Genomic DNA, 24,935 nt, shown 5'->3' on the forward strand with positions numbered 1-24,935 from the left:
TATTTCATGAAAAAAAAACTAGTCTCTGTGTGTATAGGGGTAAAAAGAACATCCTTTTGTGAGGAAATAAAGGCAACTTGTTTTATAAAGATCACACTATTTTGATTTTTAAAAAGACTCTCAAATCATTTTCATTGCCTTTAAGTAGGAAGTGGAAAAGATATGATTTTGAATTTAAAGATCTCACGCCTGTTTAAATTTAAGTCTCTGAAATCAGTTCACTTGCCTGTTAAACAACTGACTCACTCATGTGCTGAAAAACAGATCACATCATACAAACCACAAAAGAACCTTTGTGTATCAGACTGTCAGTCCCATGGGGTTATGGACCTCATGGTTTCCCTGCCTTTCTTTGCTACATGTTGTGTCTGCAGATATTTATGTTTCTGTTTCTTTTCAGTCCTTCCTCAAAACTTCAGACAAATCGCTGTGATGTGTGGATTTTGCTTTGTGTGTAGTCCAGTACTGCAGTTTAGGTAAGTTCATGTGGGTGTCTGGGACGTAACAGAAATTTTGCTGTTTTGAACTGACAGAACAGTTTATCTACAGTCAGAAATATTATATATTTCCATATATATAATATATAAATATTTTTCCATTTCAAATTAGTTTAAACTCTCATTTTCAAGAAACCTTCTAGTTTTGTTGTTTTTCTGGAAAGGGAGGAACACATGCAAGGGAAGTCAACTTGATAAGTAAATTCAAAGAAAAAAATTCCCTTATGCAAAACAACTTTGAACATCTATTTTTGTAGATGATCATTAAGTGTTTAGAAAATAAATTCTCATTGCTTTCGGCTCCAAAAGATTCTGCAGTACTGCCCTGTCTGCAGTGGGAATCCATCACACAGGATTCAGAGCCTTCACTCTCTATCCCACTAGCTGTGAGAAACTATGGTTAGGGGGGTAAGAGTATATTTGGGGACAGTAGCCCAAACAGCTCCAATGACCTCTTGCAAGGTTAAGCACTCAAAACTGAGGAAATTCCAAAGTTCAGGTTGCTCTGGCAACCCTGGGGAAGGAACGAGTAGCCAGCGCTGCCCATGCACAAATCAGCTTGTGAGTTGCCATGATTTCCACATGCTCTTAAAACACTGATCAAAACTGCCCTGAACAGTTAGGCAAGGTCTGAACTCGGAGGCCACAACACGTGTAAAGGCCCTACAGAACATGGTCACCAAGGTCTGTAATGGTTATTGCAGTGTGTGCACCCTTTGAGGCCATGTCCCACATGTTGATAACAGACCTAAAAGCAAGATCACACAGAGCTGACATGGAAAGTTATGAATTGAATAAATACAAAGACAGCCAACTGCTGGGTTTTTAAAGTTTTCAAATATTTTTAATTGTTATAAATCTGTTACTGTTGGCATCTAAGGAATTAACTGATTAGCTTTTCTGAAGTATCTGAAGATTAATGTCAGCACCTAAAACAAGCTAGAAGAAGTGTTATAAAGAGCTACAAATTAGAAACCCTAAGTATTTGTGTTAAATTTTTATATATTCCCCTTTAATGGAGGTTAACCTCCTGGATGGTTAAAAGTCACTATTTTTATCTTCCCCCCCCTCCCCCCTCACAATATTCTTGATACAAACTTTTCTGTAACTTATGACAGGAATTTATAATTTCTCTACCAAAGATCTTATTTCAAGTAATTTCCTATTTAATTTCCCTTTTCATATCTTTATTGCTGTAAGATCTATGCATAAACACAGTTTAACTTGTGGTTCAAAAAAGCCATTATAGTGTAACTTCAAAAATGCTCACCTTCCTTAATGCATAGCAGGAACAAGATAAACAAGTGCAGTATATACATTACTTTTTTGTTCAGAAAAAAAGCCTAGAGTTATTGATTGAAAAAGAACAGAAAATAAAAAGCAAATACACTAATCATTACTGAAGCACAGCCTTTTAACACAATTACAATTTATTTAGAAAATACAAGAAAACCACTGCAGCTGTTTCTGCTCAATCCTGAGCCATAATGAAAGAAATTGCTCATTATTTAAATTGTTCTGTTTCATCATTATTTTGAGTACACTCAGTTCAGTGCTCTAAAACAAATTCTACAAAGATTCCTATTAAAACCATAAACAAGTTATACACCCTTACTATAGAAACTGGATTTTGAATCTGAAAACATTGTGAACCTTGAGTAGGACATAAGTGATAAAAAAATACAGCCATCTGGAAGTGTACAAATAGAGAAGACTAAATAAAAGCTATTCTCTAGTCATCCTACAGTCACAAGAGGCTTGTACTGCCATTATCTGCATGTCATTCAGCATATTTCAAATAAGATCCATCAGCACCCCCCAACACACACCACAAAAACCAGGATTAAGTGCTCTCTGTCTGGTCTGGACCGTTTCAGCCCCTTATGAAGCAGCTCAGACGTGTCCATCTTCTCCAGTTAAAGTGCTGGAGACTGAATGAATCCTGTGATGATCCATGACTATTCATGGATAACAGATGAGGTCATGAGGAAATACTTTCATTTCCTATTATTTATATAGGAACTCAGTGAAAACTTTATTTCACAAACCCTAAAATTCATCCAAAGAGGTTCAAATGAGTGTCAGTATATTTTGTCCACTCCTACACTTAGAATCCAAGTTCCAATCACTTAATCAGCAGTGATTTAGTAATCTGACACACAGAGGATGATAGGATAGCTCTGGAACTCAAACTGTATTGTCTTCATGGTGAAATTATGATGGGGCAGACAATAAAGGGAAAAAAAAAAGAAAAAAACCCCACAAACAGATCCTTCTCCAAATTCTGGCAGGTATATCCCATAAAGGGAATATATTAAACTTGAATAAAAAACTTGTTCATCTCTTAAGTACAGGTAACTCTAAAGGGCCCCTTTTTCAGGAAGGGTGTGGGAAGTGGTTGGGTTTGGAGCACACAAGCCAGAGTCATGAACTGAACATCAGCATTCTGCCACCTCAAGAAAAGGGAATTCAAACAACTGTACTTCTTGCACAACTTCTTCCCCAACATTTTAATTATATTTACTTTCTAATCTTGCAGTGCTAATACTGGAATATTAGTATGCACTCATGTGGTAACACATTTAACTTTCTCATTATTTTCCAGTAAGCAATAATTGCAGGAGCTCTGGTTAAAAAGAAACTCAATAATTACAGTGATTACTTGGTGAATTTGAAGAATTCACTGGAGCTGCAGCAGACTATAATATTGTGACAGGAGTTTTTCTGTCTTTACAATTATGGTCATTATTTGCAGAGGGAAACTAAGGATTCCCAAAGTATTGACAGAGAGGAGCAGGTTGATACAAAATACACATAAAACAAAAAGTATTTTAATTCATTAGGATATATTACAAAGTAAAATAAGAATAATCTACAATCCTATAAAGAAATAAATTTTAATAAATGGGTACTAGCTGAATAAAAGGAAGAGTAGTGACTTGGTTAAACTTCAGAGGGAATCAATGCCAAAGTCCTGCGCCTCAAATAAAGAATGTGTAGCTGGATCTGACATACAGGTGCTTTCTTTAGAGGCAGCCTCTGTTTGGAGTGCAAGTCATTCCAGCTAATGGATAAGTCATGGCCACTGACAATCACATTAGCCCTTTTTGCTATTTTAGTCAAATAAGGCTAATCATTTAGCGTGCCTAATTTATGTAGCTAAGAGGGCGGGTTATCAGTACAGAGGTACTGGAGCATAAAAGACTTGGGAACACTGACCTATCTGTCAAATTTGATCAAGCCCAGTGAAATTCAATTTGCTAATCTCGCTTCACAATCCTACTCTCATGCACTCTAAACACTAAAACATTTTGTATTGCACTGAGGAGCACAGTCTACAGTGAGACTTAGTTGGACTCATCAGACTCACATTGAGCGGTGTCAACATTTGGAGCAAGGGATATGACTTTCAGAATTAGGAGGCTAAAGTAGGACTGCAAATCTGTAAATATTTCTTATATATATTTGCATGCCCAGTTCCTACCTTAGAGGGCAAGACCACAAAATTGTATTTTAATAATCACTATGGCAAATAAAAGAAATCAGAAATGTTTTCTCATTTAACAGAGAGGATGCTGGTTTTGAGTGTATGTGTGTATATATATATATATATTCAATCTTCAAAAATTAACCAGTGCCAAATATACATCTGTGGACTTGTAATTACTTCTCTAAAATAGGGATTCATGCTAATTCCGTGCCTAAAGCCAATGTTTCTGAAGCCAAGAGAAGAGCATGGCTCTCCTAGTACCCACTTAGGCCTCATTCCAAAGGAAGAATCTTTTTTTATCAGCTTTACATCAGTGCTCTTTTTTCTAATCAGCTTTTTTTTTTATCAGTTTACATCAGTCAAGAAGTTTAGCCTTGGTCTTTGAATTCAGTACTAGGCAGAGATGTCCATGGAGTCTGGATTCAGTGAACTGCCATAGCACAAGCTCTTAACATTTGATTTTTTGCTGTTTCCAGTCGACTCTAAGAGTGGCTACATTTGTATAGATGATTTTTCCAATATTTGCAAATATGGTATACATAAATCTGCAGTTAGAAGAATATCAAAACTGGTCTGTTTCATGACACTCCTCCAGTTATCCTTCTGTCGGAGTTTTCTACCTTATTTGTTCTCTCACCATAGAGGACAAGAGAACATTCCTGTTTTCCACTCCCTGTCCAGATTGCATACAGCATCTTACTGGATTGAATTAGAGAGACTCAAACTTGCATAATCATTATGCTCCTCAATTTGAGACAAATTGGGATAATAACTGTATCCAAGTATAGACTCCAGACGATATATCTGGTCCTTCAACCATACCAGAATACGCAGGAAGGAGTTCTGGAACACACAAAATATCAGCTAGAGGAGAACAACCACAACAGACTTAACTCAATCTGGCTTAAAATAAAGTAATATGATTCTCTATTGGTACAGGTAGATATAATTCTGAATCATATGGGAAGCATTCAATTAACATTGATGAGACTTGACAGATGTATTGTCTGGGAAATACCTTGGTTCTTCTCCCCTTAGACACATTTACATAAGCCTGTTTTCAATGTTACACTGATTATCAGTGGGCACCAGACTAAAAATGGAGGTAATGGAAAGCCGTAAGGTCAACTGTCTTGAAGAGGTTGCCCATCTGCCTCTGACCCACCCATGAACTGTGGAAACAAACTCCACACCAATGGCATCCCTTTTGTTTTGGAGCTTGATCACCAATACCGCTACAGAAGACCTGTGACCAGGACCTGCATCAGCTGATTCACACAGAGTAGTTATTCCAGCATTTGCTTTGCTTCTCTGTATCACTGTCTCCACTGTCACGACAACTCAGTGAAAGAGGTAAAGGGGATGTTGTCTGGGAGCCTGAACAACTTAATTTTATTCCTTATTTATCAAGATTAAACCCTAAAATATTATGGAGCAAAAAATCTGAAAACAAGGTGTGTGGAAAAGAATAGTAAAAACAAACAAACAAAATCAATTGTCTAACCTCAATTATTTTCCAAGCATGAAACTTAGAAAATAACATGTGATTTTCTTAGGCAGTCATATATTGCCATTTAATCATTTATGCCACATATTATGTGGATATATTTCCATAGCATGGAAACAACACTCAACACTAAACATTTATTGTCTTACCCAGAATCAGCCTCACAACTCTGACAGATCCTGGGAAAAAAGAAGTGACTAATCTGAAAATCAATTTAAATACAATGACTCTTTTCCTTTTCTCTTGATTTTTCTGAAAAATGGAATCATCAGTGCATCCTTTTTGTGCTGTGTATAAATCCCTACTGAAGACAGACACTGAGTTCTGTATGTACACAGGGGATTTGGGAGCACATTTAAATCACCATTAAAGGGACATGGCCATCCATGCTGCTTTGGTGCCTTTACAGCATGAAACAGCAAAGGTCTGCAGTGGCTAAAAAAATATTACAGTTCCCTAGTTCATGAATTATGGTTTGGGACTTGATTTACTTGTTCTCTCCTTAGACATTTAAGGGAAGTTCAATGATTCCCTGACTATCTATGTGCTTTGTAAGGGGTGAAAAAGTAAAATCCCAATTAGCTTCTGTGCATTAAAATCTTCTTTGAATAAAGCTTTGCATTCAGAAACAGAAGGGAGAAGGGAATATATATCTACTTTTTCCTGTTTGTTCCACCAGTGAGAAAAGTTATTTGTGAAGTTGTATCTACCACATACTCACACTTAAAATTCTGTATATCTTAGCAGTCTGTTAAAGCTTGCACATTTAAAATAAAGTGAAGACTCAAATGTGGATGAGAAAAAATCCCCCAAACTAGAGATTCTTTAAACTAAAAATCCTGGATAATGATATCCAGCCTAATCATGGCCAGTCCTGTGGTGATGTTTGAAGCTCCATATTAGTCTCTGGATTTACTTTGAAGAGCAGGAAGAAGATGAGGAAGAAGCACAACTGCAGCAACAAGAGGCTGATGTCATTGTCTTCATCATTAGGGAGGAAGGCACAGCATGGGTGTCACTATTTAGATTTCTAAAGCTTTAGTGAATTCTTTCCCATTGTGCACAAGTGAGAACAGGGCCCTGCCCAGACACTCCTTTCAGGAGCTCCTACTGAACGGTGTGTGAGCACAAACCCCAAGGCTACTGAGGCCTCACCACACAAATTAAATTCTCTCCTTGAAAGCTGTAACGTTGGGAGAAAATCTTTTAATTGCCTTACTGTGAGAGCACCAAAAGACAGCAAATCCTGTCTTGCATCATATGCCTGTCTAGTGGACTGCTGTGTAAGAAACAATTCTTAGCTCCATTTCTGGATGTAAATGTAAATGAGAAGACATATATTCTAACTCATTAGGCTGTGAAGATAATTATTGGGCAAACTATTTTGAATATATACATCATAAATCAAGAAAATTATGTATATTTTTAATATCTGTATGTGCTTGTGTGTGTAAAATATAGATATATCCTACCCAGCTAACCAGAAGACTTGGTGAAAACTGTTTTTAAAGACACACTGAAATAAAAAACTGTTAACATTTACAACATGGAATGTTACCACATGAAGACATGTTTAAGCTGCCTTACAGCATTAAAGCAAAGTAAATCTCTCTTACTTCAATATTCACATGTCTAAGGGGAATTGCACATTTCCTTGCTTTATTTTACTTTTAATTTTCTTCACATAACTATTGAACCAGAGTGTCAGTAGGGAAATCTGCGTGTCAGAGAACTTGATAAATTGAGAATAATTATTAAAAAAATAAAAAAAGACAAACACAGTTAAATCTCAAAATACTATGGTATAAAAGAGAGCATTATTATACCTGCAATGATGTCATCCATCTGCTCCAAAGCTGCCTCCAGCATATGACTGGCGTCAGAAGCCATCATCTGAGATTTCTTCAGATCTTTCTACTGAAAAGACAAGAAAAACCATGTGTATTACATGAAAGAACCTGACAGAAAAAGTATGTTACATTATAAATTAAGCCACACAAAAGTCCATGCCAGCAAAAATACAGCCTAGTAAGAAGAAAACTAACCAAACTGTTCCTATAGATGACTTGGGATTTCTAAGGTTTTAATTCATTGTTGAATCATTTCTTGAAGAGACTTTACTAAAACAAGGAAAACAAAACCAAACAATCTCCAATACTGTAAGGCTGAGATGTCCCTTAGATTCAAAGTTCAGTGCATTTCAACCTGTGGGAAAAAGAGAGGATTGACTTGGGTTCAATAAAGGAATGAAGACATGGGGAAAAACATACCTGGGGGAAAAACAGAACTCTGTAGGAACACTCCTTTTTTGATTGCTGCCTTAAGATTAAAGATAATTTTGAAATAGTTCTTCTATGTCCCTATTCAGTTTTTCCACCACTTCTTTCGTGACACTGAAAATACAATTCATTCTGTTCAAATAATAAAAATGCCCCAGGTTTGAATTTTCTGAAGTTACTGCTGGGTCTTTAAAATAGGACTAAATACATTCATGTTACCATCTGACATTAAGGAGAACAAACAAAATCTTCCAAAATTAGTCTCTGCTTGTGAGTTGGTGTTGCTGGACTCTTAGTCAAGTCGCAGTCACTGACGTCAACAGATGACATTTCAGAGGATGAAAGAATTTATGCAGCCCATTTCCCTGCCAGTGAGAAAATTCCCTCTGAAATAAGGCCCTTTTGCACATCCCTTCATTGCTGAGGCATGAGAGCAGTGCCCACACAGCGAGGAACAGGGGGCTCATGCATGATTTTCACAGTGCTCTAACACACAACTCAAACTGCTGGCAAAGCCTACAAAGGGTCATGGTATTTTGATTTCTCTTCCATGAAGGGTGCAATTCACTCTTTTGACATTCAGTCTTCTGATACAGTAAGATTTAAGATCTGTGATTAAAAACTGTTCAATTTTCACTGGTTTCTAAGCATCACAAAAGACACCTGTCTGACAATGGATAGAGATGACCCTTCAAATGACTCAGGTTGCAGATAAGTGCACAGGCAACAGTTTGTAGGGCTGATTATTCCAGTGCTACTGAAATGTCACTGATCTGTATTTATCGTGTGATTACTTATGCTAAGAATTCAGGTATTTTGAATTTAAATAAATATTACAATAATCTCTAATGGCAATTCACACAGACTTGTACTGTGTTCATCCAGTAGCTACACTACCCACATTTATTCTCTCAGCTGCAGCCTGACTAAATACTAAAATGTAGAATCAGCAACCAGGATAAAGTCAGACTGAAAATAAAATCTTTTTCATTTTTGTTTTCAGTGAGACTGTCAGGGAAAAAAATCAATCTTTAAAAGTACACTTATAGCTGAATCCAAATTACTGCATCACAACCAATGTTCAGTCTCAGTAATAAACAAGATTCAATGAAAATTTGTACTATCAAATAGAAATTATTTTCTTCTCTTGCAAACTAAGAATCCTGAGACAGACTTTTCTCCTGAGATACAGACTTTTCTCCATGGTACTGGTGAAATATACACAAAGAAAGCTAATTTATTAATAACCTCTGTGTTATCAGTGTCCTATGTCCATTCCAGTCAACATACATAACCCCACTATCCAGAGAGACAGATGCAGGAATGAGTCAGAAACTACAATGTTCTAATTTGAACTCTGCCATTTATAGCTTGTCATAATGGGTAAGCCATTATCTAACTTCAGATCACATTGATCTGAAGAGTAATATGAGAATGTGTTATCTTTAGTGTCACCCAAGGCAAAGATTAATGTAAATCAATGGTTGGTTCTGGACTCTCCATTTTTGTCAAAATAATCTTTTAAGTATGAACAATGCTAAATGCAACTGAATTTAACCAAAATACAAGTCATGCAAATATTTCATTTAATGGTATCAGAAATAACGAAAATTGTGCACAGAATAATCTGGAAAAGGATGAAGTCAGCTGATATCAACCTAAATTTCAGAACACTTGCACATGTGAGCTTTATGGACACTCTCTCTGATTCTGCTGTTTCCTTTTGTCAGTTTGGGGAAATTTCCACCTTCTGCTGTCATATTTCCACGCCACTAAAGACTTGAGGGATCTCTGATTCTCAGGTGCAGTGAGTCTCCTTCCTTGCAGTACTTCCTCTAGTTCAAAGCAGCCACAACACCAGCAATAATCACCTCAGTGACAGGAAATCCACCCACGTGAGCAGCTGCCACAGAGGCAGCAGGGCCACCCTGTGCCTTGGCGGATGTGGCCACCAGCCACTCCCCCACACATGCATGGCCACCAGCTGTGCTGCTAAGCCAGGACAGCAGGCTGGCTCCAAATCAGAAGGGGAAAAGAGGCGAAAATACCAAAAATAGCACAGAGTTTCTATTTCTATACTGCAGTCCATGCTCTTATTTGTGCTGTAAGCATGGCTGTTGTTACAACAAGAAATGCAGGATTACCATTTCCATAAACATCTAATATTTTTACAGAATAGAATCATAGAATCGATTGGGTTGGAAAAGACCTCTGAGATCATCAAGTCCAACCCGTGGTCCAACTCCAGTCCCTTTACCAGACCATGGCACTCAGTGCCACATCCAGTCTCAGTTTAAAAACCTCCAGGGATGGGGAATCCACCCCCTCTCTGGGCAGCCCATTCCAATGCCTGAGCACTCTCTCTGCAAAGAATTTTTTTCTGCTCTCCAACTTCAATTTCCCCTGGCAGAGCTTGAGCCTGTGCCCCCTTGTCCTATTGCTGAGTGCCTGGGAGAAGAGACCAACCCCCACCTGGCTAGAACTTCCCTTCAGGTATATCTTGTATTTGACCACTTGTAGTGACAAAGGTACAGAAAACCCTGATACACTCTATTACAAACTTGAAAATTTAAAGAAAAGTCTTCCATCAAGACATCCACAAAATCCAGAAAGTTTTGCTGAAAACAACCACCAGAAGTAAATCTGTGTCCTCCCAGTCTCCACACACAGCCTGTTTCCTCACCAGTACCCCAGTGTATTTTCTGCTTAACTGCACTAAGCTAGAGTAAAACCTGCTAATCAAACAGCAAATTACTAATAAAAGCAATGTTCTTTGCTCCACAGCGATAATGTAATATTACTGGCTTAACATCTTTTTCTAGACAGACCTGTTGCTTGTGCTCCAGGCAAGTCTCACTTTCCCAGACACTCCCTTCTTACAGCTTGACTGTTCTGAGCAATATTATGAGAATAGCTCATTAGATCTTCTGTGCTTTCAGTTACCATTTCTCATCTAGTTCTACAGAAATATCTGCAACTGTGGATTGTTTTTCAAGTATTCTTAAATAGAAAGACACCTGTATGAATCCCTCAGACAGGATCCATCTATTTGCTGGTATATTGATTACAATTCCTTTTATGGGTTTCATTCCTGAATGACATCAACAGATGCAGAACACGAAGACTTACTTAACTGTGTAAAATATACATATATTTGGCAAAAAAGAGGCTTTTTCAGCTTTGGTAAAGACTGAACAAAAATTACTTCTAACATTATAGTACAAACTTTAATATTAGGAAATTCTAACCTTCAGGATTTATTAGATTAATTTATATACCAGCAAAATACAAGAACCAATCTGCTTACCCTTTTGAGGTCCCTAGGAAGAAAATAAGTTACTTTTTTGCCTGATCAGTAAAAATTCCTCACTATTCATAGACAAAGTTTTACTATTAAGCCTAAATTATTATCATCCCTTCTAAGCCACACACTCATACTAATTTAGAGCTCAGCCCATAGAGATACTGCAACCCTGTTTGTTATAATTACCTAAGTAATGAGATCTTCCAGGAAGTGCAGACAGAGCAAAGTGGTCTGAATCCCTTAAATTTATTTTGCTAAGCTGGTTTTATCCTATAAGTCCCAGTTTTGAGATTTGCATTTCAAATAAAATGAAAAAGCTCTGGTAGGACTATTGTGCTTAAAGTCAATATCCCTTGCAAATTTCTTAACCTACATTCTGACTGTAAAACTACAGCTTACCGGGTCCAAAAGAACATAATATTGTACAGACATGTTCACTATGAACAAGATGCCCTTCAGAATTGGGAAAAGCTTTAATTAAATTTGAATCTTTCATGGCTGGCTCGAACCAGCAGCTGTCCAGAGATGAGAATGTTAACATTTAGGCAACTCAGATGGTTTTCCAAGGTTGATCCTAATAATGAGGTTGCCAGTTTTATCAGTTGTGGAGAGGGTATGGGTTTTGACAAGCACTCTAAAAATTTGGATCTTTGGATTTTGTCTGTGGCCTACAAATTCGTCTCACATTTAGCAAACACAGGTAGTAATTAACTACCAACAACTTTTTTTTTCCTGCGAAGAATAAACACATGTTTGCAAACTGTTTAAATACTCAAATTCAAGCATTACATTGCTTTGTACTTAATGGTATAATGAAATATGAAGCGCCTTGGGTAAGCCTCAGAAGTCCTCCAGTTTTCTTCAGCTGCAAGATGCCCTGGAATGAAGAAATGGGCACAATTTCCTCCCTTGCTGTTTCCCACCTTGCTTCTCCCCAGCCACCTGCTCTCCTGTACCCAGACAGCCCACAGGGACACAGCTGCTGATTCACCATCAGCTACACAAGTTATAAATACAGAACTGGATCCTGGCCCTTCAGAACCTGCCATAACTCTCTCATTAAAATAATCTTCAGTCCTAAATAACCATCCACAGCTGCTGGGAGCAGAATTCCTGATGATCACTAGAATGACTGCCTAAGGAACACTACTTACACGGGATGCTCCAGGGCCACCCAGCCAGAAATCCTATTTATCTGGCAGGCTGAGAGAGTTGGGGCTGTTCAGCCTGGAGAAGAAAAGGCTTCAGGGAGACCTTCCAGTACATAAAGTGGCTACAAAAGAGCTGGAGAAGGACTTTTCACAAGGGCGAGGGGGAATGACCTTAACCTGAAGAAGAGTAGGTACTTGGTTGTAATAATGCCAAGGTCATGGGTTCAATCCCCTCTGTGGGCCATTGACTTAAGAGTTGGACTCGATGATTCTTGTGGGTCCCTTCCAACTCAGAATAGTCTGTGATTCTGTGATTAGATATTAGGAAGAAATTATTTATTGCAAGGGTGCTGAGGCACTGGAACAGGTTCCCCAGAGAAGCTGTGGCTGTCCCATCCCTGGAAATGTTCAAGGCCAAGCTGGATGGGGTTCTGAGCAACCTGGTCTAGTGGAAGGTGTCGTTGCCCACGGCAGGAGGGTTGGACCTAGATGGTCTTTTAAAGGTCCCTTCCAATCCTAACCATTCTTTAATTCTATGATTATGGCTTAAATTTAATTAATTTCTTAATACAGGCACTACTTACTCTATTTCCCCTTCACATGCTTCATTGGAATAGGCAGAAGGATAAAAAGAACCCTTCTTTCATTTATTATTCATTATGTAACAAGTAAAAACAAGGCTATTTTTATGTGCAGCCAGAAAGTTTGACGTGTCAACACATTAAGACAGAGGGGGAAGCTCTAGAGAGAAATATAGATTAGCCAAAGCTGAACAAAGACCAGACACTGAACCATTTCAGGTAGATGGCAGAACTGCTGAAGTCACCAGGCAATATTTTGCTGTGAGCCCTTACCTGAAGGGACATCCTTGGGTGAAGCACAGTACTGGTACAATAGTACCATGAGGAAAATGAGCTAACTAAATAAGCTAAACTGGCCTGTGCAGGCAGCTGGGTATTACCCTGGCACTGCAAAACCACCACCCTTGTGTGCTACTGAGAAAAGTTGGAGGAGGACTAGGATGCTTTTAAACATATTATGCTAAATAATTTGATTTAAAATATGAAGGGAAACTGAATGGAGTTAAATTAATGCACTGTGAAGTAGCAAAGTCAAAGCCAAACTCGTCTTTTCAAAAATAAACCCATTAAGTTTGCTAATGCAAGTCTGAATTTGGCGGGGAGAGAAGGAGGAGGAAAAGAGAAAGGACCCTTTAAAAAAACCCTAAATCTGACTGGTACTTTATGATGCTTTAAGAACACAAATGACCTCACAGTAACTCCTCCAAGGGACTCCTGGATATTGAGTTACAGTTACTATTGGTACCATAACCAAATTTCATTAGTCATGTTTGTACAAAGTCTCATCCTTACACATAAAAGCTGACGCTGGCAGAATGGCATGTGCAAAGTGAGCTTTCCTCAGCTCCTCTCTGTAACAGTTCTAGCAACTCAGAACCCTTCATGCCTTCCGTGGTGCTTTAAAATTGCTCATCAAAGCTTAAGAAAGCACTTCCTATAATTTTAAATTAGGATATATTTTAAGTTTTCACTGTTATACATAGTATAAAGGAAAATATGATAGCTTCCAACTTCACAAATCTTAAAATAAAAATTTCATTCATTATTTGTTACTGTGGTAAGTTAAAAAAACCCTAATTATTTTAGTTTGGTTGGCATTTAGCTAGTTCCAACTGCTAAGGAGCTAAAATTTTTAGAAAAACAAAAAACACAGGAATTAATGCTTTGGATTTAAACTTCAGCTGAATAAAGCACTATCTGGTAAAATACATGAGAGGAAAAGTTCAGAACCAAAATTCAAACATTTCTGCTCCTAAAATAAACACAAAGATGAATGGTAAACCAAAGTCAGATTTGGCACTACACATTTAGTTCTAAGAGTTTAAGAATTAGGAAGAGTTAGATCCGCAAAACTCTGACATTTCAAAGAAACTGTGGGTTTTCTTCTTTTCCTTCCAGTTTCAGGTATTCACTGGCCTTAAGGTCACAGTTTCAAATTTTCTTCTATGAAGGTCAACATTTCAAGTATATCTTTGAAGTTACTTAACTCCAGATCCAGCCCCTGGGAAACTGCACACCCCACACCTTCCCCTCATCCCATGAAAGTCAATTCATGCCCTAGTAAATTGAAAGGTGAGAGTTATAATAAAAGTAAACACAGAATTCATGCACAAATTAACTCTTTGGCTTGGAGTAAAGCAGAGAACAATCCCTTGACAGAAATGGAGGGACATTAGGCATATAGGATTAGCAAAAGTTTCCAAAGCTACCCTCCATAAAATTATTAAAATTTAGGCACATTATACTCCTGGAAAAAAAAAAGCACTCTTTAAACCTTGAGAATTAGGAATAACATGATTCAAAAATAGCTCCTGGGCATTTTCAAAACTCTCTGAAACAAAGACTTTTCAGCCTGGCCAGTACAACTGAGTAGATCAGGACAGTTCCTTGTGGAAAATCCCAGTGTCCAGTTCTTGTTTGCCTTTGTGCATTTCAGTAAGTTGTGTAAGTGGAAATAAGGGGATTAGAGGGAATGAGCAGCTCTCCAATGAGGAAAGGCTGAGAGAATTGGGGTTGTTCAGCCTGGGAAAGAGAAGGCTTTGGTGTGACCTAATTGTGGCCTTCCAGTATCTGAAGGGAGCCCACAGGAAAGATGGAGAGAGACCGTTTACACTGAGAAGAGAATAGGCTTCTACTAGATCTTAGGAAGAAGTTCTTTACTGTGAAGGTGGTGATGTACTGGCACAGGTTTCCCCCAGAAATTGTGGATGTCCCAACACTTCAAGTGTTCAAAACCATGTTGGATGGAGCTCTGAGCAACCTGGACAGTGAAAGGTGTCCCTGCCTATGGCAGATGATCTTTGAGGTCCCTTCCAACCCAGGCCATTCTATGATTCTGTGATTCTTAACCATTCAGCTGCTATAGAACCAACTCAGCAGAACAAGCATTACCAATAACTTGGTTTATTAATCATAAGTACATGTGTATAAATCCCACTAGTGTTTATAAGCACTGTGAACCAGAGATCTTGCATTAAATTCTGCAGGTACCATTGGGAATATTAGTCTGAAAATGCAAGATGCTTCATTGAAGGAGGCCAGTGCTAACATAGAGCCAGAACATCTGGTATCTCAAAGGAGGTCCAATTTTAAAGCTATTCCTTGATATACAGAGAGGACCATTGTAGAAATCAGCTGCTTTGCCAGCAAAGAGCAAACACTCCTCAGCCAAGTGACATAGTTTACAGAGCCCACGCAGTCCTTGGTCCCAGTGCCTCGACCTCTATTTATTCTTGCCTGCAGTGCAATCAAGACAGGTATCCATCACCTTCATATGACTCAGAGGCAGAAACAGCTCTGTATCTTTGGAACTCTTATGACAGACACCCTAAGAACAGTCATGCTTCGTTCAGACTCAAAGTCTGTCTGGCCTAGTGCTTTGTGCCCAGTGATGCTCAGTGCAACACAGCTGCCCAGGGATCAGTCTCTTGCTCCTTCCCAATAATCAGCAAGCTTCAGACTTTGTGAAACACACACTGGGTAGGAACCATGATGTTTCATAAATGTTGAAGAACCCCACTCCCTGTAAATTTATCCAATTTCTTTTCAAATCATTTTTCTATAATTCTTCAGCGAATGCTCCGACATGGCAGAAAAAAATCCCAAAACAAACAACGACGCAGTGGTCATTTTTTTTCATGCTTTCTTACAGTCTCTTTCCTGTCCTGTTCCCCTTTCTCTGCTCTAACACTGCTGTCTAACTGAAGAGCTGTTACCCTGCAAGTCTCTCTGCTGAGCAAATCCAATCCATACTTTTCAACACACTTTCTGCTTCTCTAAACGCTTTTTCCTGTCATCTTGTACCATTGTTGAGATGAGATGCCAAAGGCTACAGGCACCATTCAAGCTGCAGGGTATTTCTGACCTTTAAGAAAATGCCCCAAAAGAATCACATGATGACAAAGGTGAAGATGTGAATGTTTCCATGCACAGTAAAAGAATGAATCTTTACAGAAATAACACACTTTGAAGGTTTGGAAGAGTGGAGAGCACTAAGAGTTCCTTAAAATGGGCAGACACTAGAATAGGCGAGGACCAGGAAAGGAATTGGCACCAGTGGATACTGGGATACCTGAGATGTGTTTTTCTGCAACAGAAACTCAGAAGAAAGGACAGGGTTGACAAGCTAGAAAACTGATTTCCTGCAATCAAAAGAGGAAATTCTCATCCGCAAGATTTCTAAGGCAAAAAACTGAGATCTGGGTTAGACTGCACAGAGAAACAATTCAACATAGATATAGTGAAGACAGATATTTCTTATGATTATTTCTTATTATGAAATGGTTTACTCTTGGGTTACCCAGATTATACAGCTCTCTCCTGAATTTGTCTCAACTTTACAGATGTGATGTAAAGGCTTTTGTGAAGCCTCAACTCAACTTTAGACATAAGGCTTAAAAATGAATACTATAAAGACAGCTTTTTTCATTTGTTAGTATTTTTCCACTCTTTGAAACATTCCGTGCAGCAATTTATAAATAACTGGAAACATAACTAGACTGGTTTAATGTTGCCCACCCTACATCTGTTAATACAAATATGCTGAATTCATACTAACAGGAACTGACAACATCAAGTACTTCTGTATAAATCGGAAGCTTCAGTAGCTATTTTGAGGAAAGCATCTGTGGGAAACTAAGAAAAGAAAAATACACTTTTTCTAGAAACAGCAAATTCAACAAAATTGAATCTGCTTGGATTAAAAGCATTAAACTAGGAACAACAAGTGGATCACTATGAAAGCACCATATCCCACATTACTCATCAAATCAATGAAAATAAAAACGTTAACAGCTATGTCAGTTTTATGCATGGGCTTATAAACAAAACACTTATATTGATTGTGTCCTGAAGATTAATGAAAGTACCTTTGGGAAAAGCAACCTTCAAGTTTTACTCTTTCTCTACCCAAAGAATAGGTGTAACTGTTGTGCCAAAACAGGTGTGCAAGAGGCCAATCCACACACAGAATAGAGGCATTTGATTGACTCAGTTCTGAAGAAAGGTGTGTTGAGGGGCAAATCCAAAAGCCGGCATGAAAAAGCCCAAACTTTTCACTATTTATACATCTCAGCAAATAAAGGCATCAGTGTCCATGGGCTACAAGTCATCTAGTTGTCTTAATAATTAGTATTCTATCACTTCTTAGTATTCTCTCACTTCTTCTGCTAATTAGTCCACATGTCCAGTCTCTCCCTTCTTTTGGGTCAGTGGGTTTCTTGGGTTGTGCTCTGTGAGTTAGAGGTCACACTCTTCCCTGCCAAAATTACCTGTTACCCAGTTGCAGCTGATTCCAGAACAATTGCTGGGTTGGCTTTATTAGTTTCTCCCTCACCTTGGGAGTTCTGATAAAAGTCCCTGTGGCCTGTAAATTCTGCATTCTTTGTGTCCCCCATCAGTAGTATGTCCTTCTTCCAAGCTCACATCCCGAGGTCTGAGATCACTCAAGCATGTCAAGCTCTAAACTTTAACAAGACAATTCTACTGATGAATAATTTATCTTTCTAACACCTGGACATCACAACCAAAAGCCAAACATTCTTCACGGCAAGTTAAAACCTGATCTAAAATGAGATATTTTGTTGATTTTGCTCCTTCATTATTCCAAATGTAGGACATTTTCCTCCTTGCAGAATAGCCAACACTAAGGAAGCTGCTGCATGAAACACTGAGCCCCAGCTGAATCCTAAATCAGAGGATGATACAGTCCCCTCTTGTTCCTGAAGGGAAGTTCTAGCCAGGTGGAGGTTGGTCTCTTCTCCCAGGCACTCAGCAATAGCACAAGGGGGCACGGGCTCAAGCTCTGCCAGGGGAAATTGAAGTTGGAGAGCAGAAAAAAATTCTTTGCAGAGAGAGTGCTCAGGCATTGGAATGGGCTGCCCAGAGAGGGGGTGGATTCCCCATCCCTGGAGGTTTTTAAACTGAGACTGGACATGGCACTGAGTGCCACGATCTGGTAAAGGGACTGGAGTTGGACCAAGGGTTGGACTTGATGATCTCGGAGGTCTTTTCCAACCCAATCGATTCTATGATTTTATGATTTTTACTTTCCATACTTAATTGAGTAACATAATTTTCTAATTTTGAAAAAAAGCATTATACAGAGAGGTAATGCTGCAAGACAGACAGAACAGTAACTTGACATCCAAGAGCAACATCTAACACTTTTAAGATTTGCACAGATGAGCAAAACTTGTAATATCTCCCAGCTGAAGAAACATTATTACACATGGCAAGAATAATGCAACATCCTTTATCCTTGCTTTTCCAGTGGATGTTAGAAGAGAAACGAATAGCAGGATGCCTAGAGACAGATTAAACATGCACTAAACCAGCAGCTGACTTCAGAGGGAACATGAAGCAGCCTACAATGAATGTGTGACAAGATATACAGGTCTCCTCCGTGACCCATTCTATAGAGGAGCTGTATTTGCTCACAGAAACACGTGTTTACCTAGTGAAGGATCTTTACAGAATTACCTCACTGAAAACCCACTCAAGGCTGAGTTTTTCATTTCACATCCATCTAAGCACACTGTTACTGGTTTGGCTCTATCACCACAACTAAAACAAGCAAGTTAGGTAGTAATAAGGTACTTAAAAAAATAAGTAACTAAAAAGAATTGTATGCCTGGTTTTGAGTATCTGGCAAAAAATTTTTATACATTTAAGAGAGTTCTAAAGTGCTCAGCATGCTGCTCCCATACAGTAAATACATCCAATGGCACAGGATGCAAGAGAGATCCTCATAGTCTACTTTTATATAAAGCACCTCTTAGTATCAACCATGACACGTGTTCTCAAGTTCTTACCGCCCACAAAGCCCATCATGCCATTTCTGCCAACCATTTCAAGGCATTTATTACCAGTTTTATAAAAATGTAGAATGAATACGTTTCCAGATCAAATCACGTTACCAAGGGTAAGCAAAATCAATGTAGATTTCTCCTTATAAATTATACATGATAGGAAGGACTAAGAGATAAGACAAATCACAGCCACAGTTCCGTGCATTAGAATGGCTATTTGAATTTGCAAAACTTTGAAAGGATGTGTCAGTTCCAGATAAGAGAGTCATTGCTCAGTAAAACTGGTTGTCTCTAAAGCAACCCTATTCCAACTCAGTCAGTTTGGCTTACAGGTTTGCTCAGACACTTGATGCAGAAAGCTTTGGGAAGCTTTCCAAATTAAAAATTGCCTTTCTCAACATGAGCTGAATGCAAGAACTGAACCTAGAAACACACCTATTCATAAACTCAGAATTCTAGTTTTCATATACATATTTACATCTGAACTTCAGGATGCTGTCAGTGTAATTCATCACTGGGGTATATGCAAAGGATCCCTTTTGCTCTCTTTGATAGTCAATTCCCATTATGGCATGAAAAAACCTCCAAAGTTAAGCTATTATAATGAAAATACACAGATTTCTCTAGACTCCTTGCTAGATAAGTATTTTGACTAACTACTTGAACATCAACAAAAAATAAAACTGTAGCCTACACTTTGTGCTACTGTGTGTTACTTCCAGTCCAAAGTAAAACTCTTTCATATTATTGAAATAAAAATTGCAGTTTTTAACTGCAAGTGCTACAGTATAAAAGTATCTCAAGCAATATATAAAGTTAGTCAGATTTTACTGGCTCTGAAATAAATGCATTAGACACCTTTGTACTGAAATAGAAACAGAATTCTTATATTACTTTAATGGCCCCAAATGTCATTATAGCCAGGCCAGAAGTCATAAAACACAGTGTCAAAATCAGCAATGACACCTGAGGGCATACTGAGTGTCAGGCTTTTACACATCCTGTCTTACTTTAGAGTATGTCATGCTGAGACTCAGAGCAGCTTTTTGGAGTTTGAAAGTTCTACTACTCATATTTGGTCTGGTTGTGAATAAACCTGTGGAGTTTCCTAAGGTAGTAACTTAATCATGTATTTTGTTGTTTGATAACAATGCCTTTATTAAGGCTGTTTATTAAAACAGCCACAGAATGAAATTATTTCAGCCTAATGACCAGAAAAGTCCTTTAATCCCTAACAGCTACCAGCTGATTTGTTTGTATGAAAAGTATCTCACAAGTTTCTTGCATATGGGGCCAAGTGACAGGCCATGAAAATCAAAATAAAATTTAAAAAAATTAGAAAAATACTGAATTATTTAAATGACTGTCCATTGCAGGAAAGTAATTTTTTCTTCTATTTCAGAAATGAAAAGTAAATCAGAATTTATTATCAGTTTCTTTATTTAATTTTCCAGAAAATGGATTAAAGTCTGCTTCCAAAGCAGTAATCATGACATCTTTATACTTTCATACTAAATTTGTAAGGAAGATTTGATCTGATCTAAGAGAGACTCAGTCTGCTGTGTTTCAGTGGTTTTCAAAAACTCTCAATGGAAATACACAAGACAATTTTATTAATTCCAGAATAAAATACATCCAGTCCTTTCCTATTTGAAAAGAATAGTTTTACTGACAAACACTAAACCACTGTTCTGTCATGAAGCATTTTTTCTTCTCTAGTAGTCCTTAGTGATAAGGGATTGTTTTGCTTCATGACTGTATTGTGCTGTAAACAGTACTGTTTACTGTTAGTTAAGAAAAGCAAATAAAATACACTTCCAGTGCAATTATATTTATGAGCATACTGCCTGGCAAACGAGGCAAGCTGCACTTTTATCAGTCTCAGCTCATTTGGAAGCTCTTCTAAGTACCCAAATCTGGGTTTCCAAAGGAAGCAAGCAGCTGCTAGTCCTGCTCTCAATTAGTACCGGATAATCAGAAGCTTTGATTAAATAAAAACTACAAATGACTGGTGAATTCAAGCTAAATTCATTCTAGAGTGTGAATTCCTTTCATAAATCATTTACTTTGAACACAAACTCCTCTCTCCATGTTAAATAAGGAATTGAAATGCAGTGTTGTAAAGTCCATCTCTTATGTGAAATGAGAACCAGCCATGCTTCAGGATCTACAAAGGAAACTGAAGATGCTACCAAATTTCCCAATTAAAATGGAGAAGGCAATCAAAGAGATTGGGACCACAATTCCTGAAACAGTTTTCTAATCCTTAGCCTCATTTACGTCTATTATGAAATGTTGCACGCACTGGACAAAGTACAGGTGAGTAACTACTGTGGGCTATTAAGTATTTTCACAACACTACAGTATGCTCCACAAAAGTAGGCCAGAACAGCTCTTTTTCTTGCACAAAAGCTTGTTTTAACAACTCTCCTTTCTTCTAGTACCAAAAGGTTCTAATACGATTTTGCTTTTGAACGTATGAAGTTTCCTAGATCAGACTACAAACTGCACTTCTGAGTTTCAGGTAAAATTTGGATTCATTCAGCTTTCTAAACTGAAGAACATTTTAATTCAATAAATTATTAACTAATCAATGTTTATGACTGAGATTTCCAGGTTTAATATAATCTGCACTAACACTAAAGTACTTTGTACATATACTTTTAGTTACAGAAGACTACTCACGAGAAAAGAAAATATTCACTAACGTTGATTTATTTTTCAGATGTAATGAACACATTTTTAGAGAATCACATATCCTACTTTCATTCATATTTGACAACCAGACTGTGCTTGTGGTCCACGTAGGCAACCTCTGAATTTTAACATTTGTCCCTCTTGCATTCTTGAAACAATTATTCAAGTATGCATTAGAAAAGAGTTTACAGCAAACACTTTCCTTATATATGTGTAGGTGCTTACAAGGCTCTCACAAATGTACTTTGAATTCAGGCAGGGGTGATGGCAAGGCCATGGGAAGAAGACTCATGTGCTTATGTGATTTCTCATTTGTCCCCTCGCTGTCTGGTATATAGACAGGTTAAAGTCATAAATAAATCAAAGCACAACTTCATACCTTAGGTTGGGCATAAAAAATTGAAAAAAGAGGTTTACAACAAGAAAGAAAAAAATGGAATTAGTACTAAACTTCAGGTAAGAGGCTTGCCCTTAAACCTAGTGAGAACAGTTTTAGGAAGGGAATGTTATCACAGAATAACTGAGTCACAGAACAGCTGAGTTTGAAAGGCACATCTTCAGATCACCTCCTTCCATCCCCAGGAGATCACATTCCATTCCAAGGTTAATATTGGCCAGAACGTCACTAAGGCACTCACACCAAAGATGATCTATCGGGAATTTCATATGAACCACAGAACGACAAAACATTTCAAGTAAAAGATGGAGAAGTTATGCAAGAAGATCCTAATACATCCCACGTCTAATACCACAAACAGTAAATACCATTCAGAAGAACTGCAAAAACTTTGCTCCCTAGGATGGTTTGTGCTTGATTCCTATTTAAAATATCAGATTTTCCTCCTCAAGGTCATCACTGGAGCATTTTTTTCCTCTGGAGCAAAACATCAAAATACTTCTGTGTGGGAGCTGACTGGATTACGTGCATTAGTTTATCATCATCACAGAAAAACACATTCATAAATCTTACAGCAATGTCATTAGAATAAGATGTTCTGATTGTGTGATATTAAAGCAGATGCTTCCATCTGCACTGCACTGTAGTAGAATAAAAATATGATTCCCTGTATTCAAGAGACTCTTGGCAAATACGTTCCCCTGTCCAACTAAGACTCCTGAAATAACTTTGTGTTGAAAAGAGTGCAAACTGGAAACAAAATTACTTTTTTGTATGAGCAGTACAGAGAGAAAGAAGAAGGCATTCCCAGCCAAGTCACCTACGAATGGGGAGACCAACCAGACCTGTTTTCAGAAGATAAAGTAAAACAGCAGTTCCCATACTTTAAGTGCTGAAAATCCAGATTAGAATGCAACATCTTAGATTTATCTTCAGTAATTACTTTAACTGGCACACAATCTGTTGATCTTAAAAGAGTATGTAGACCTAACCAACAAGTGAATCACCCTCTATGAATATTCATCCATGTTATGTTGCCCTAATGAAAACAAGACTCAGTCAGCATATGATAAGCAGGGGCAGGCTTTGGACCTTTTTCTTCCATCTGGTGTGACTTGACTTTGATCACTCAGTCTGATTTCACCCCTCGAGTGTAATTCCAGATTTTGCTGCAGGTCAATCAGGCCTGTTGATCTGTTGTGTCCAAATTCATTATCTGCTTCAGGAAACCATCCTCAATTTAGCACCATGCTCTTGGGTGGCATGCAAAAGACTTCCCATCCAATCACCAGTTCACATTCCGCCATTGCAACTTTTTGGAAGTCGGATCCATCATTTAGTGTTCCAAGAATGCTGTCTGCCACACACCACCTGGTCACTGTCAGGTTTCCTGTCTTTTCCCCTCTCTAAACCACAGTGTTTTGGTTTGCCCTGTATTCAATTCTCAACTTTTACCTTCAGTTACTTCAGGTTTTACCTGGAAAACTCAGCTAAACAGAAAGGCACACATTTTTGTATGGATATAAAATAAGAATACACTTTATGCATCACATACAGAGAGTTGAGAAAACTACTAATATTTACCCATTTCTTTGTTGGTAATCTGACAGAGAAATAATGTCCTGTCTTATACATGCAAAGATACCGAATTTTCCTTTTTGACCAGTATGAAAATATACAGCTTTTTGCCCTCTGCAACCATGGGTCACAGGACTTCCAGAAATACTAGTAAGCTTCACCACATTCATAAAAATCTTGCTTTACAGGTTATCAAATTAGAGTTTAAAATCCAGGTCATGCTTACAGTCCTTTAAACCACTACACTGTAACTTGATAGCTGCACAGTATCAACACAAATTGACCTAAACTGGCAACAGTGCCACCAGGCTTTACTTTTTAAGTTTATTTCAAAAAGAAATTACCTTTGTAATTCAAATTCTTTGTTCTCTACATCAATGAATTGCCAAATAAGAGCTATTGGGCAAGAGTTTTGTAGTGAATAAACACATGAAGATGCAGGGAAACAAAAGAGGTAACTGTAGTGTTAAAGGTCAGAGACTGGAAATAAAAACATCATGCTAAAACACACAAGCATATCTAGCTAAAATAAAAAAAAAAGCATCTTCATTCTGTTGCTTAATCTGTTTAAAAGAGAACTATGAAATACTGTACAGGTGTGACAGGAAGAAATTCAAGCTGTCACAGTTTATCAAACAGACATTACCACCTCAGAGCTGGTGCTCAGACAAAGCTAAAGAACAGACTGTCCATGGGTGGGAGTCTCGGTTTCTTCAGCTCTACAAAACAACAAGTGAGTTGACGGGACTGAAAAGACAAAAGCAAACTGGGGAAAATTGAGAGAACTTAAAATAAGTCATGGCTCAACCTTTCTTAATTTTCGAGGGGGTCAAGTTACTGAAGCAAAGTTGGTTCATACACATCTACCAAAGTGTGGTAAGTGATCTAGAGTGCCCCCAGGAGCAGCCACTGCTGCTGATCTTTATTCAGCACCTTTTGAGAATTTCAGGATCATACCTTAAGAAGTTGAAATTATCTCTCAGGATGAGGTGGCAAACAGGTGATAAACATCTCCAAATATGTGAATTATGAAACTTCACTGACAGAAGACAGAAAAAGTGACTTCTGAAGGTTCTAATCTACTGCCCTAAATGCCATCTGTTGTATTAGAATTTCTATGCTACTGAGTATTTCTGGAAAACACAG

The 24,935-nt window shown here is 38.0% G+C and overlaps 1 protein-coding gene across 6 annotated transcripts in view; it reads right to left on the bottom strand.

The window, feature by feature from the left end:
- PPFIBP2 (PPFIA binding protein 2) overlaps window positions 1-24,935 on the bottom strand; it is a 102,180-nt gene that overhangs the window by 73,929 nt on the left and 3,316 nt on the right. For all 6 annotated transcript variants that reach the window (XM_071559025.1, XM_071559020.1, XM_071559023.1 and 3 more), the window contains exon 2: window positions 7,321-7,411. In XM_071559025.1, coding sequence (XP_071415126.1) covers window positions 7,321-7,387 — 67 coding nt within the window. In that variant the 5' untranslated portion in view covers window positions 7,388-7,411. The remainder of the gene's footprint in view (window positions 1-7,320; window positions 7,412-24,935) is intronic.

This window comes from Pithys albifrons, chromosome 6 (assembly GCF_047495875.1).
Source record: "Pithys albifrons albifrons isolate INPA30051 chromosome 6, PitAlb_v1, whole genome shotgun sequence".
Lineage (NCBI taxonomy): Eukaryota > Metazoa > Chordata > Aves > Passeriformes > Thamnophilidae > Pithys > Pithys albifrons.